Source organism: Danio rerio, chromosome 14 (genome assembly GCF_052040795.2).
Source record: "Danio rerio strain M-AB ecotype USA chromosome 14, GRCz13ab, whole genome shotgun sequence".
In the NCBI taxonomy this organism is placed as follows: domain Eukaryota; kingdom Metazoa; phylum Chordata; class Actinopteri; order Cypriniformes; family Danionidae; genus Danio; species Danio rerio.
This window is the reverse complement of record NC_141034.1, coordinates 38182361-38195710: the sequence shown is the minus strand read 5'-3', so window position 1 is coordinate 38195710 and position 13350 is coordinate 38182361. Positions and strand designations below refer to the sequence as shown.

General features: G+C 34.4%; 1 protein-coding gene across 6 annotated transcripts in view; it reads left to right on the top strand.

Annotated features, from left to right (window-relative positions):
* The window catches only part of cyfip2 (cytoplasmic FMR1 interacting protein 2), a 55090-nt gene extending 42827 nt beyond the window's left edge, over nt 1–12263 (top strand). For 2 of the 6 annotated variants that reach the window (XR_015506584.1, XR_015506583.1), the window contains exons 23-29: nt 212–302; nt 571–701; nt 1704–3957; nt 4160–4254; nt 6013–6251; nt 8241–8388; nt 10608–12263. Coding sequence is in view for 4 of the 6 variants with exons in the window: in XM_087279948.1 (XP_087136074.1) it covers nt 212–302; nt 571–704; nt 3885–3957; nt 4160–4254; nt 6013–6251; nt 8241–8388; nt 10608–10775 (948 nt within the window). In the remaining 2 variants the exon portion in view is untranslated. 6 annotated transcript variants of the gene reach the window in all.
* Nucleotides 12264–13350: the final 1087 nt, after the last annotated feature.

Sequence of the window (13350 nt, the reverse complement as noted above, 5' to 3'; positions counted from 1 at the left end):
CACTCTTTTTCTGTCATGTTTGATCCTGATCAAAATGAAACAATGTTGTTTCATTGTGCAGTGTTGTGCAGTGACCCTTAATACAATGGTTAGGAAAAAAATGGTTTTGAACTACAAAGTGTTTTTGTTTGTTCGTTTACAGTTTAGAAAACATTTCTCCTTTTCACTTGTCAAGTCCATCAGTTTTGGTGTTTTGTTTTGTTTTTTTCAGTTGCAAGGCACCATCCTTCAGTATGTGAAGACCCTCATAGAGGTGATGCCCAAGATCTGCCGTCTCCCTCGTCATGAGTACGGCTCACCAGGTCTGCACTACTAACACTCTAATTGTCACATTTACAGCATGACACAAGCTGACTATCTTCTGCTGATTCTCCAGCCAATAACACAAGAAGATCAACATTTTAATAGTCTAGATTTAGTATTTGCAATTAACTAATGCTTCTGAGTTTCTCCACCTCCTCCAGCATCAGATTGTATTATTTACTGTACAACATGTTAAAGTTAGAAGTCTATAACTGGCGCGTCAGATCTGAGCCTGGAGTGTTTTTGATGTTATGTAATGTTTGTCAGGCATCCTGGAGTTCTTCCACCATCAGCTGAAGGACATCATTGAGTACGCTGAGCTCAAGACCGATGTGTTTCAGAGTCTGAGGGAGGTGGGCAATGCTGTTCTCTTCTGTCTGCTCATCGAACAAGCTCTGGTGAGACCTTCTTTCATTTTGCATTTGTCTGAGCATGACATAATATAGTAGCGTAGAGCTCTTAATCGATAGAGCTAAAATCACATCATATCAAGCTGTTGTGTATTTTTAGCATTAGTCTTTCTGACCTGCCAACCTCCGTGCAAAATGTGTGACTGGTAATGTGTTTAATTGTTGATGTGCATTACTCGAGTCAAGCAAAAAGTATTATTATTATTACATATAGAATTATTATTGTATGTTATTATTTCAATCATATATTTTTATTTTTATTTAAATATATTTATATTTAAATAGTATTAATATTTTTTTAATGTCTGTAAAAAAGGATTATTGTTATTTTATTGTTGCTTTTATTTATAATTATTGTTTAACATATATTATGTTATCGTCAATGTGTGAAATCTGGCTTTCTATAAAGTGCCTAGGAACTGTATAGAATGCCTAAAATGATTGCTATTTTATACATTGCCTAGGCGTTCTATAGAATGCTGAGTTGCAAATATATATATATAAGTGGTGGTTTGTGTCTAGAGTTTTTTCCCAGACTTCCTCTTCCTAGGAGGTCATTCCTGTTATTCATATATTTATTTTTATGTCTCTTAATTTCTTAATAGGGCATTTAGTGGCTTTCAGAGTTTATGAATCACAAGCATTAATCAAAAAAATTTTGGCAAGGTTGGCAGGTCTGCTCTTTCTTTAAGGCTTTGTTTTCTTCTGAATAGTTATGATTTGCTTTAAGGAAATACTTTACGATGTTCATCATGAAAGCATTCTATTGATGCACCAAAATTGAAGCCGCAATCCTTGACTCAGCCTGGCTTTGCTAACATGTTGCATAAAGCAGCAGATCTGAATTTGTAGAAATGTATGTGTGATTGTCCACATATGAATATTAATGAATTGCTGTGAGTGTGTGTGTGTGTGTGGGTGGATGACACTGCTGCCATCTGCCCCTAAAAAGCAACTTTATTTCTCATTACACGCTGGCAATAACTACAGGTGGTAAGGAATTAGGCCTCATTCATGTAAACTGAAACACGAACTGACTGAACGCACTCTCTTCTTGGTTTCTCTATTATTTTAGTCACTTTTGTGCCGTGTTCTGCCATGGATTCAAGGAAGAATTAAAAAAACAAAACTTATGTAAAATGGAGCTGTGAATGTCGGGATGTTTGGACATGTCGACTGGGTTGATGTTAAAAGGCTTTTTGTTGGATCATTTCTTCCAAAAGGAAGTCATCCTTGCTTTCATGGCAGTCACGACTCTTCTCTGGCTGCCTGTGACGTCCCGTGCTGGTGCACATCTGCTTCCATACACTTCTTCTCTTCTGATGCCTGTTTCTCTTGTGTTTCTGTATGGGTCTCTCTTTCTCTTTCTGAAGCATAGTGAATGTGTTGGATGATCATTGCACGCTGATCTCTCATGAACATCGTTTCTGTCAGGGTGCTCTTCTGGTCGTCTATTCTTGTTTGGGTGTTGTTGTTCAGTGCTTGTTTTATTATTGTGAATTCATTTTTGGTTAAATTGTACTTTATTGATTTGAAGGTCACTGCCATGGGACCTTTTATTTTTCTTGTTTTATTGTATATATTGTATATATATATTTTCTTGGTCCACTTATCTATTTTAGTGAATAAAACTACGTGCGGTAATCTACAAGTTGGTGAATTTGGTATTCACATAAACAATTCTTGTTTAAAATTTACCATATTTTGTGTCCTTATTTTAATAGTATGGAATGCTCTGCTTAAAATGCAAGGTGCTATATCATACACCAGGTGCAATGACAGGCTATAGGCGTGATGAAGTTTTTTTTGCTAGTTCCTGCCTGGCGCAGGTATCATTTTCACATCGTACACCACCTTGTTGAATTTAACAAATCCATTTTCTCCTATTTGTGTGCCCATCTAAAAAGGTGTGTTAAAGTGCATAGTTTCCGCATTGCTGTATTGAAGCAGCTGAAATAGACCACGTATTGACCATCTAAAATCTGAAGTCAAATGCCCAGTTTTATAAATTAATTATTTTATTTATTGTCATTTAAAGAGCATGTTAGTGATATGTTACCATAGGTGGGTCTACAATGCACTTACACATTGCTTATTACACTCACAGGGCTGTGCGGCAGCACACTAACATCTTTAAAAATGAAAAATGAAAAGATTTAAATCTAATAAATGATTATTGTCTACATAAATGTCATAATGGATAGTCATTGCATATATCAAAACTAGCCCACCTACCTATTTGGGGTAATGACGAAAAACACTGGCTAATTGCAGATCTGTTTCCTGACAATCAAAGTTTTCCACTTACAAAGTCAGTCCTGGAGGGCCGGTGTCCTGGAGAGTTTAGCTCCAACCCTAATCAGACACACCTGAATCATCTAATCAAGCTCTTTGTAGATATACTAGAAATTTCCTGGCAGGTGTGTTGAAGCAAGTTGGAGCTAAATTTAGAACAGGACACCGGCCCTCCAGGACCGAGTTTGGACACCTCTGTCTTAAATGGAATGGGAAAAACTCTGATTGGTCTAATTAAAGTTATGCCAAAAACACATCCAAAACTCCTTAATAAAATAAGGACAACCCTTTTAGGCCATATACCGCATCTTTTTTTCTGTTCTTAAGATAGAAAAGCTTTAGACCATGAGCTCAGAATGTTACAACAGAGTTAATTAATGCCATGTGAGGTAAACATGCAAAGTCTACTCTTTTGTAATGGTTTCAGTTGAGAGACGTTATGTAGAGGTTATATAGAAGTTTATAACGGATATCTTCATAATTTCTGTAGTTGTATGTTTCTGTTGTGTCTACTGTTAAATTTAAAGGATTTGTTGTAGAATGAGGGGAACTAGAAATAGTCTATTTTATATGAAACTATTATAATGGGACTAATACAGCATTGTGTACAGCATTGTTTTTCAGCTGCCATAAAATAATTAAACCTAGAATAAAAATCTCTGTTTGTAGTCAACATAAATGTTAAATATAGATGATTTTATTTAGGATCAGAATGTTGCATTTTCACATTTTCATTCATACTACAACTAACCCATTTTCACTCTGATGTATGTGTTATGTAAAGCCTGATGCAGATTTCATTTAACAATGTGATGGGAATTATAATCAATTCTGACTTGTTCCTCATTGTATTCTGTGCTATTTCTTTGAATTTAGTCTCAGGAAGAAGTTTGTGACTTGCTTCATGCAGCCCCATTCCAGAACATCCTCCCCAGAGTCTATATCAAAGGTGAAAAACTGCTAAAACACTCAAAAGCTACAATATCGTCTTCTTTCTTGGGGCTTTCTGATTAAGGGCCATGTTTCAGGAAAATCAATACTAGCGGAGTCAACAGTCTTTTTTTGTTGCCACTAGTTCTCTAATGTTGTCTTGAGGTTAAATAGAGACTTTATACCTGCTGAAAATGTTCCTGTAATGTTGAACTCTGCAGAGGGAGAGCGACTGGAGGTGAGGATGAAGAGGCTGGAGGCAAAGTATGCTCCTCTTCATCTCGTGCCCCTCATTGAGAGACTCGGGACTCCACAGGTGAGGAATGCAGATCAGAGCATACATGCTTATCACATCTGGCAAAAACAGATGTTGTATATTGTTAATCTGGTCATTTAATCTGAAACCGTGTTTCAAACTGACTGATTGGTATTTTCTAAAATGAAAATGACAATTATTTTCTTTTCATTTATGTAAAGTGGTTTGACACCATTTGCACAATAGATATAGTAATAAAGAAAAGAAATGGTATCAGATTAATATGAACTTTTTACTCAAATCCTTACCTAATACATCCAGTAAATCAGAGAAACTGGTATTTCTTGTTTTTGCTGTATGATATTACAAATTAAAATAATTAATATGTTTTTAATAGGATTTAATATGATTAATATTAAAAAACATTTTAATATGTAACATATTGCTCTGATTTAAAAACGACATTTTCTGCATAATTACCCCAGTCTTGAGTGTCACATGATCCTTCAGAAATCATTCTAATATGCTGATTTGAAGCCTTGTTTATATGAAGCATTACTTATTGTTATCAATATTCAAAATGTCTAATAATATAATTGAAAATATTTAATATTTTTTCAGAAACTAAGGATTCACCTATAAGAATTTTTGACCGATGCCAATAACTAATAACTCTTTTATTTGGAGGCTGATATATAGACTAATAAATTTTAAAAAAACACATTAACATTTTTCAAATGAGTATTAATTTCATATATATACAATCTATTGCCTGATAAAAAATAATGGATACAGCAACAGGGTCACTGAACATTAACCAAAATAAAAGAATAAAATTGTGCAATAGATAAATACTTTTTTTCTGATACAGCATGACTTTGCATAAAATTTTAACAGGAAGGCCATCTAGAAATATCACAGGATTGTCTGGCTACTTCACCTGTAATTAATAATAATAATAATAATTATTATTATTATTATTATTATTATTATTTAATGATGTAAACTCCCACACTGCTGTGCTGACATCTTATCTCTCTAGTCAAGCAGCAATAGCTCTTGTAAGGTGCGCATCTACTTTTGGCTATGTCACAGAGTTAGTGATTAAAAACTCAAAAGGCAAGCAGCATAAATATTAAGAGGTTCAACCATTAGAAATAATACACAATTTTACAGCTGAAAGATATTGACCTTGTATTGATATTGCTTTTGTTATGCGATCAATAATAGATCTCATAGAGAACAATAATATTCAAAATAGAATTTATCAGCTGATATCAGAATGGCCACTAATAAGTATTGTGCATCCCTTGTGAAAACAGAGACTTAAGGATTCTTTGAATATACAGTTGAAGGCAGAATTATTAGCCCCCCTATACTTTTTTTCCTCAATTTCTGTTTCACGGAGAGATTTATTTTTAACGCATTTCTAAACATACTAGTTTGTTCTGTAGAAAATCTAAAAAAATGTTTATGAGGGCTAATAATATTGACCTTAAAATTTTTTATTTTTTATTTTATATTCTAGCCGAAATAAAACCAACTTTCTCCAGAAGAAAAAAAATGTATCGGAAATACTGTGAAAAATTCCTTGCACCTCTAATCATTGTTTGGGAAATATTTTAAAAAGAAAAAAATTCACAGGAGGGCTAAAAATTGTGACATCAAATGTAAATTTAAAAATAAAACCATCTATTATTCAATGTCATGCTTGAAAAGTCATGTTTTTGCTAAATGTTAAGTCAATTTATAAGAACACGAGTAGGTTGTTGTGGATTCCATTTTAACATGCACCTTGCTTTCACCAACCCGTCTTAGCAAATTGCAATTGCACGTGAGGGAGACCTGCTGACGAAGGAGCGGCTGTGCTGTGGCCTGTCCATGTTTGAAGTGATCCTGACGCGCATCCGCAGCTTCCTGCAGGACAACGTGTGGCGAGGTCCTCCTCCCACCAACGGCGTCATGCATGTGGATGAGTGCATGGAGTTCCACCGCCTCTGGAGCGCCATGCAGTTTGTTTACTGCATTCCTGTGGGCACACACGAGTTCACTGCAGAGTAGGTCTTCACACACGCATGCATTCAGTTTGGCTTTTATTCAGGATTTTTTAGAGGGGTCTTAAAAATACAGAAAATCAGGTCTATGTTCCAGGTCTAAATATTTCTATGTTAATTTCCATTTCCATTTAGTCAATTAGCAGACGATTTTGTTCAAAGCGACTTATAATTGAAGAGGAATTTAGCGATTTAACAAGATATGACCTTCTAATGTTCAGTGAATTTCTTTAATGACTCTTTACAGTTTTTTACTAGCCTAAATCATCGATTAGAATAACAGCGTTATAACAGGGTTTCTGCAGGGTCTTAAAATGTCTTAAATGTCAAAATCTAAATTTCAGTCCTTAAAAAGTCTTAAATTTACTGAAATATTGTGTTGTGGGTCTTAAATCTTTTTTAAACAGGTCGTAATTTTCCTTTGTTCGTGTATTGCTACCCAATCTGGCCAAAGCCCATTCAATCACCAACAATCATCTCAATAAAACTTTTAAGGTTTCACTTTAAAAGGTAATTTTTACTCTATTTATCATAATGGTTTGATTATTTTGCTTACAAAAACATTGGTTTAAAGGTTCTCCATGTATTTACTGGTGAGGATACCAACCTGGACAGATTGTTTTGCATAGATTTAGTTTATTATAGTTTTTTAAACTTTTGAAACATTTGTTTATTTTATTTTAAAGAAGGTTTATGTTGTTAAAAATGTAAATGGATACAGGTAGAGCTTGCTTGATTTTACGCAATATTTAAAATATTTTGATAAAATATTTTATTGCTTTGATATTAATGTATTATTGTATTATTACATGTAATAAATTATAAGAATTTTTTTGATAGGGGAAATAAAAATCTTTTCCACCTGGGTCATTTAAAAAAATTTCTTAGCCTTGAGCCCTTAATTAGTCTAAAATTTCATTCATAATGGTCTTAAAATGTCGTTAAAAAGAAACCCTGTATAAATAAATGACGTAAGTAACGGAGTTACTATTATCAATAATGACTGTTTCCTCTATTACTTACAATAAAATGCAGCATTAAATTTTTGATATAACCTACTGTATAATTTGTTGTAATTGAGCTCACTGAAGCCGTTTTCAGCTGAGTACGCTCTCTGATCTATTGTTCTACTTTAGAAGTGATATTTACATTAAAATATTGCATTTACTAGGTGCCTTTCACATTGTCCCACAGCAGCAATTATGTATACAGGGGTTTCAAATTCAGTTCCTGGATGGCCGCTGCCCTACACAGTAGCTCCAACCCTGCTTTAACACATGTACCTAAAGGTTTCAAACAAGCCTGAAGGACTCAATTCATTTGATCAGGTGTATTTTAATTAGGGTTGAAACTAAACTGTGCAGAGCTGCGGCCCTCCAGGAACTGAGTTTGACACCTATGATGTACATTATAGATTAGTGAACATTGTTTTGTAATAATAATTTATAAAATGTATTATTCATCTCATAATGAACACAATATTTACTTTCCCTGGTATTTAGTTATTTATGATGATGTAATTTGATTACTCTGTTACTATTTATGAGAAGTAACTAATTAATTACTTTTTTAGTTTGATGTGTTGACATTGTGATGTGTAGATCTTGAAGAGAAAGTTCATTCAGAAATGAAAATGTCCTCATCATTTATTCCCCCTCTAGTGGTTCAAACTTTTATGAGTTTCCATTTTCCGTTGACTTCCATATTATGGATGTTTATGGCTACCAGTTTCTAACATTCTTTAAAATATGTTCTTTTGTTTTCTTCAGAAGAAAGAAACTTAAACAGGTTGAGAAATCATGTAAATCGATACCAGAATTTTTGTTTGTGGGTGAACTATACCTTTAAATTGAATTCAAAATGGTCTTAATTTTGCATTTTGACTTGGTGAATTCTGCAGAAATCCTTTTGTGAATGGTTGGTGATTTATGTACTTTAAATAGTAAGGGCTTGATTGCTGATTGAAATATTTTTGTGTGTGTGTGTGTACAGGCAGTGTTTCGGTGATGGGCTGAACTGGGCTGGTTGTGCCATTATTGTGCTGTTAGGACAACAACGCCGCTTTGACCTCTTTGATTTCTGCTACCATTTGCTCAAAGTCCAGAGGCAGGACGGCAAAGACGAAATCATTAAGAATGTGGTAGGTGTCTGATATTTATTTTTTATTTTTGGATTAAGTCTGTAAGTCACAATGTGTTGTGATTTACAGTTCAATTAGTGTATTATTGAGGATGATGTGAATCCCGCAAGTGACGCTATATACACTAACATTGGCATAACTTTGTCTGGAGTAAGATTTTTTTTAAGTATTTTATACTTTTATTCAGCAAGAATGCATTAAATCTGTCAAAAGTCATAGTAAAAATAAAATATTTCAGTTTAGAATAGATACTGTTCATGTTTTCTTATGAAGAAAAATCTAAAACTGCATGCTTTTTTGTTGTTTAAATATAAAGCAGCAGAAATGTTTGCAAGATTACCGAGCATAACATCCTTTACTATTTTGCATCCTAAGGCTAATTGTCCTAAAGAATTCAAGTTCATTTAATCACCTTTTACTTGTTTCAAGCAAGTTTGAGTTTTTGTGCTCTGTTGAACACAAAAGAAGATATTTTAAAGAATGCTGGAAACCTGTAGCTATTGACATAAATAGTAGAAAAAACAAACTATATAAGTCAACGGTTACAGGTTTCCAGGTTTCTTTAGCATATCTTGTTCTATCTTCAGAACAAACAAACAAAAAAAATCTCAAACTGGTTTGGAACAAGTCAAGGGTAAGTAAATTGACAGAATTTATTTTTTTTTGTGTGAACAGTCCCTTTTAATCTTATTTATCAAAATCATTAATATTACTCATTGTTTTCAACCAGGTTTCAACAAAAATCTTTTATTTTGCTTCCCTAAACTTTCGGTTTCAGTTATAATAAAATAAAATAAAACAAAATATACATCTTACATCATTAATAATTAGGCATGCACCAAAATGAAAATTCTTGGTCGAAGCCGAAAACTGAAAAAGAGGAAATCAAGGAAGAAACACAGAAAGAAAATACGCCAATTATTAATACCCTTGGATTTATGACCAGCAGTGGAAAGAGGACTGAAAAATCATAGTCAAGTAAAAGTACCATTACTTGCCCAAAAAATGTGGTGCAAGTAGAGTAAAAGTATCTGTTGTAAATATTACTCAAAGTATGAGTAAAAAGTAGACATTTTAAAATTACTCAAGAGTAGTTAAGCTAAGGTTGATATGTTTACATGTAATTTGGTAATTTGTGCGTGTGTGTGTGTGTGTGTGTGTGTGTGTGTGTGTGTGTGTGTGTGTGTGTGTGTGTGTGTGTGTGTGTAAATGAAACATTCTGTAGTGCATTTAGTTATTGTTTAAGCCATTTTGGTCATCATACAGTAAACATCTGCCATCTTCTCGGTCTCTGGGTCATTGCGTGTAAAGTATCCTCTTGGATACTTTTAATGCTTCCAAACAGTTTGCTGTTTTCAGTATGATGCAATTTACTTTCTATGTGCGATTTGATTGGACAGGAATCACAAGACTGGTTTTTCTAATCCCCATAGATGGGAAATTATAAAGTAGTGGAGTAAAAATACTGATACAGCACTAAAAATGTCTTCAAGGAAAAGTAAAAGTACACATTTTTAAAACTACTTCGTAAATTACAATTTCTGAGAAAAACTCCTCAATTACAGTAATTAGAGTATTTGTAATTTGTTACACTACACCACTGTTTATGACTGTATACTAATCTTACTAAAATCAAGGCATTGCAATTGCATACAATAAATGATTCAAGTTTATACATTAAAGAATAGTAAAGTTTCAAAGAATAAATCAATTACAAGACGAGCACAGTTTCTGTTTACGTCATCATATCATAGTGTTTCAGCCGTGTCGTTTTGGTTGATAAAAGTCTTTCAGACTAATTTTGGATGGCTGAGTATTCAGTGCATCCCTATAGATAATATTACTGTATAAATGATATTGTTGCCACTTCAGATTCTTCATACATACACGGGTCTGTAAGATGTAATAGTTGAGCAGCCAATCAGCATGTTACAAACCTTTCTGAAGAATCATGTAATGAATCAGAAAATGTACTTTTTTCATCACTGGTATAAAATGACATTTTAAAATACAAATAAATATAATTTTAAATTGTAATAAGATTTCAAAACATCACAGCTTTTCCTCCATTTTTAATTGAACAAATGCAGGTTTGGTAAGCAGACTTAAAGGACTTCAACAATTATAGAGACCCAGAATTTTCAAACGGAAGTGTAAATGTGTAATCTTGTAGATTTATGGGTGTCTGCATTTAATGTTATCCGTCATGTAACTTTCAGCCCCTGAAAAAGATGGCAGACCGCATCCGGAAGTATCAGATTCTCAACAATGAGATCTTTGCCATCCTCAACAAGTACATGAAGGCGGTGGAGACGGACAGTTCAACAGTGGAGCACGTTCGCTGTTTCCAGCCTCCTATACATCAGTCTCTGGCCACCACATGTTAAACAAACTTTGACTTCCAGCTGTCCTATTCTTCCTCTGGTGTGACATTGGTCTCAAACGTAGTGTTCTGGGCCTTTCAAGATTGCCTCAGCTTTATTTAAATAAGAGACGAACCTCCAGTCTCGCCACATGGTTAAAAAAACACAGTAGATGTCCCAGATGTTGTCTTAACCCTTATGAATATTAACACTCGGTCTATGAGAGATGTAGGACTGCCGGAAATCTTTCCAGGTCACCAGAGGAAGTTTTAACAAATGTTAAGTTCTAGTACAAAAAAAAAGAGAGGAGTAAATATAAATGAGTTTGATTATAAATAACTATTAAGAGAAATCATGATTGATGTCAGTTTTGTTTTTTACTTCATGCCCATACAGATATGATTTAATTTATTATAAATAGTATTTGCATGTACCTCACAAATCCCATATATCCTAATATTGTTTGTACTGTAATATACAGACCAAAAAAAAAAAAAGAAAAGAAGCAAGAAAACATTGAGTTTGTGAACACAAAAGTTCAGAATAATGTTACCCCTTTCGATTTTTTTTTAATGCCCAGAACTGTTTTCAGAATTCCGTTCTCTTTAATTCGCATTACAGCAGTTTACAGATCTTGGCATTCGTAACATCCATCATTGTAAATGTTGCGGTTTGATGCTGTTGAGAATTGCGTGTAGTACTTGTTCTGATTTTGTTGGTACTTAATACTGGTATCAGTATTTGCCTCAATTATTGAAAAGTAACCTCACTTATCTTTTCTGTCAGTCTTTTGACTGTTGATTTGGGCTATTTTATATACAATAACCATGTGTGAAGCAGTTCACTGTTCTAAAGTACTAATAACTGGATTTGTGCTGTGACGACTCTCTTTCTTCAGCTCTTCTTGTTACACACTGCAGCATGAACACTGCATTACCTGACCAATGACAGACAAAAGGGACACATTGGATATGTTTCGATAGCGAGATTACTATTGCAGAAATATTTCAGTATTTACCTTCACAGGCCCCTCGCTTCAGCAGTGTTAGATTGGCGAGCGTTTTCTTCGGTTTTTGTAATTTATGTGGCTATTGTAAATGTAACCTCATGAATGCTCATCCTATTCTATTGTTTTCTTTTCTTTTCAGATTGATTTTAATGTTTTTAAATAACTGTTGAATTAAATGGAGATTTTCCAGTAATCTATTTATGCATAAAAGTTGATTTTGTTTTTTTGTTTTTCTCGGAAGGGTTAATAATGTGAACGATGATGGTTAGCAAAATGTTTTGACATCGAAGAAGCGCTGTTTTAAAAAACTCAAAGCATGACAGGTGTAATTTATTGTCATCATGAATCTATTTGTGACATGAGATTTTGTTCATATTGTTGTACAAGTGATCATGTTTTGAAATACAAAAAATGGAGAAAATAATACAATGTACAACACATGGTTCTGAACAGGAATTATAATTATGTTGTATTTCCATGAAATAAAAAAGATCTAACAGAAACAGACTTGTGCGTTTTACTCTTTCATCATTTGTACTTAGCTTTAATGTGTGTGTATTTCTTTATTTATTTAAAATTTTTTACACCTTACTAGTACTAGTTGGACCCCTTTTTGCCTTCACAACTGCCTAATTTTTCATGATTCTACAAGATACTGGAAATATTCCTCAGAGATTTTGCTCCATATTGACATCACACTGTTGCTGCAGATTTTTCAGCTGCACATCCATGATGCAAATATCCCGTTCCACCACATCCCAAAGGTGCTCGATTGGATTGAGATCTGGTGACTGAGGAGGCTCAAATGACATTTGAGTACAGTGAACTCATTGTCATGTTCAAGAAACCAGTCTGAGATGATTCATGCTTTATGACATGGCGCGTTATCCTGCTGGAAGTAGCCATCAGAAGATGGGAACACTGTGATCATAAAGGGATGGACATGGTTAGCATCAATACTCAGGTAGGCTGTGGCGTTAACACAATGCTCAGTTGGTACTAATGGGCCCAAAGTTTGGCAAGAAAAAAATCCTCATTAGAATCATTAGACCAAGCAATGTATTTTTTTCTAATCTTCTATTGTCTAATTTTGGTGAGCCTATGTGAATTGTAGCTTAAGGCTCCTGTTTTTTGCTGACAGGAGTGGCACCCAGTGTGGTCTTCTGCTGCTGTAGCCCATCTGCCTCAAGTGTCCATGTGTTGTGGGTTCAGAGATGCTCTTCTGCACATTTCGGTTGTAATGAGTGGCACCAACAACCAAGGCACGTTCAAGGTCACTTAAATCCCCTTTCTTCCCCATACTGACCCTAGTAGCAAAGAATTCTGGCCCAGATTTGGCATAAAGCTGGCACAGCAGGCATTCATCCGGCACTGGCATACAGCATGTGGCCAAACATGGCCCGGGTTTGGCAGAGGTGGCACCGCCTTTAAGGCGGCACACAAGATTTGGGCCAGATGAAAAACGTAGTATTTGGCCCAGATTTAAAAATTTGAAAGTGGGCCATGTGAGTTTGGCCAGTTTTGACCCACATTTAAAATACACTAAAATCATTTTTGAGTAAAGAAAAAAAATTCTACCAATCAGGTCAC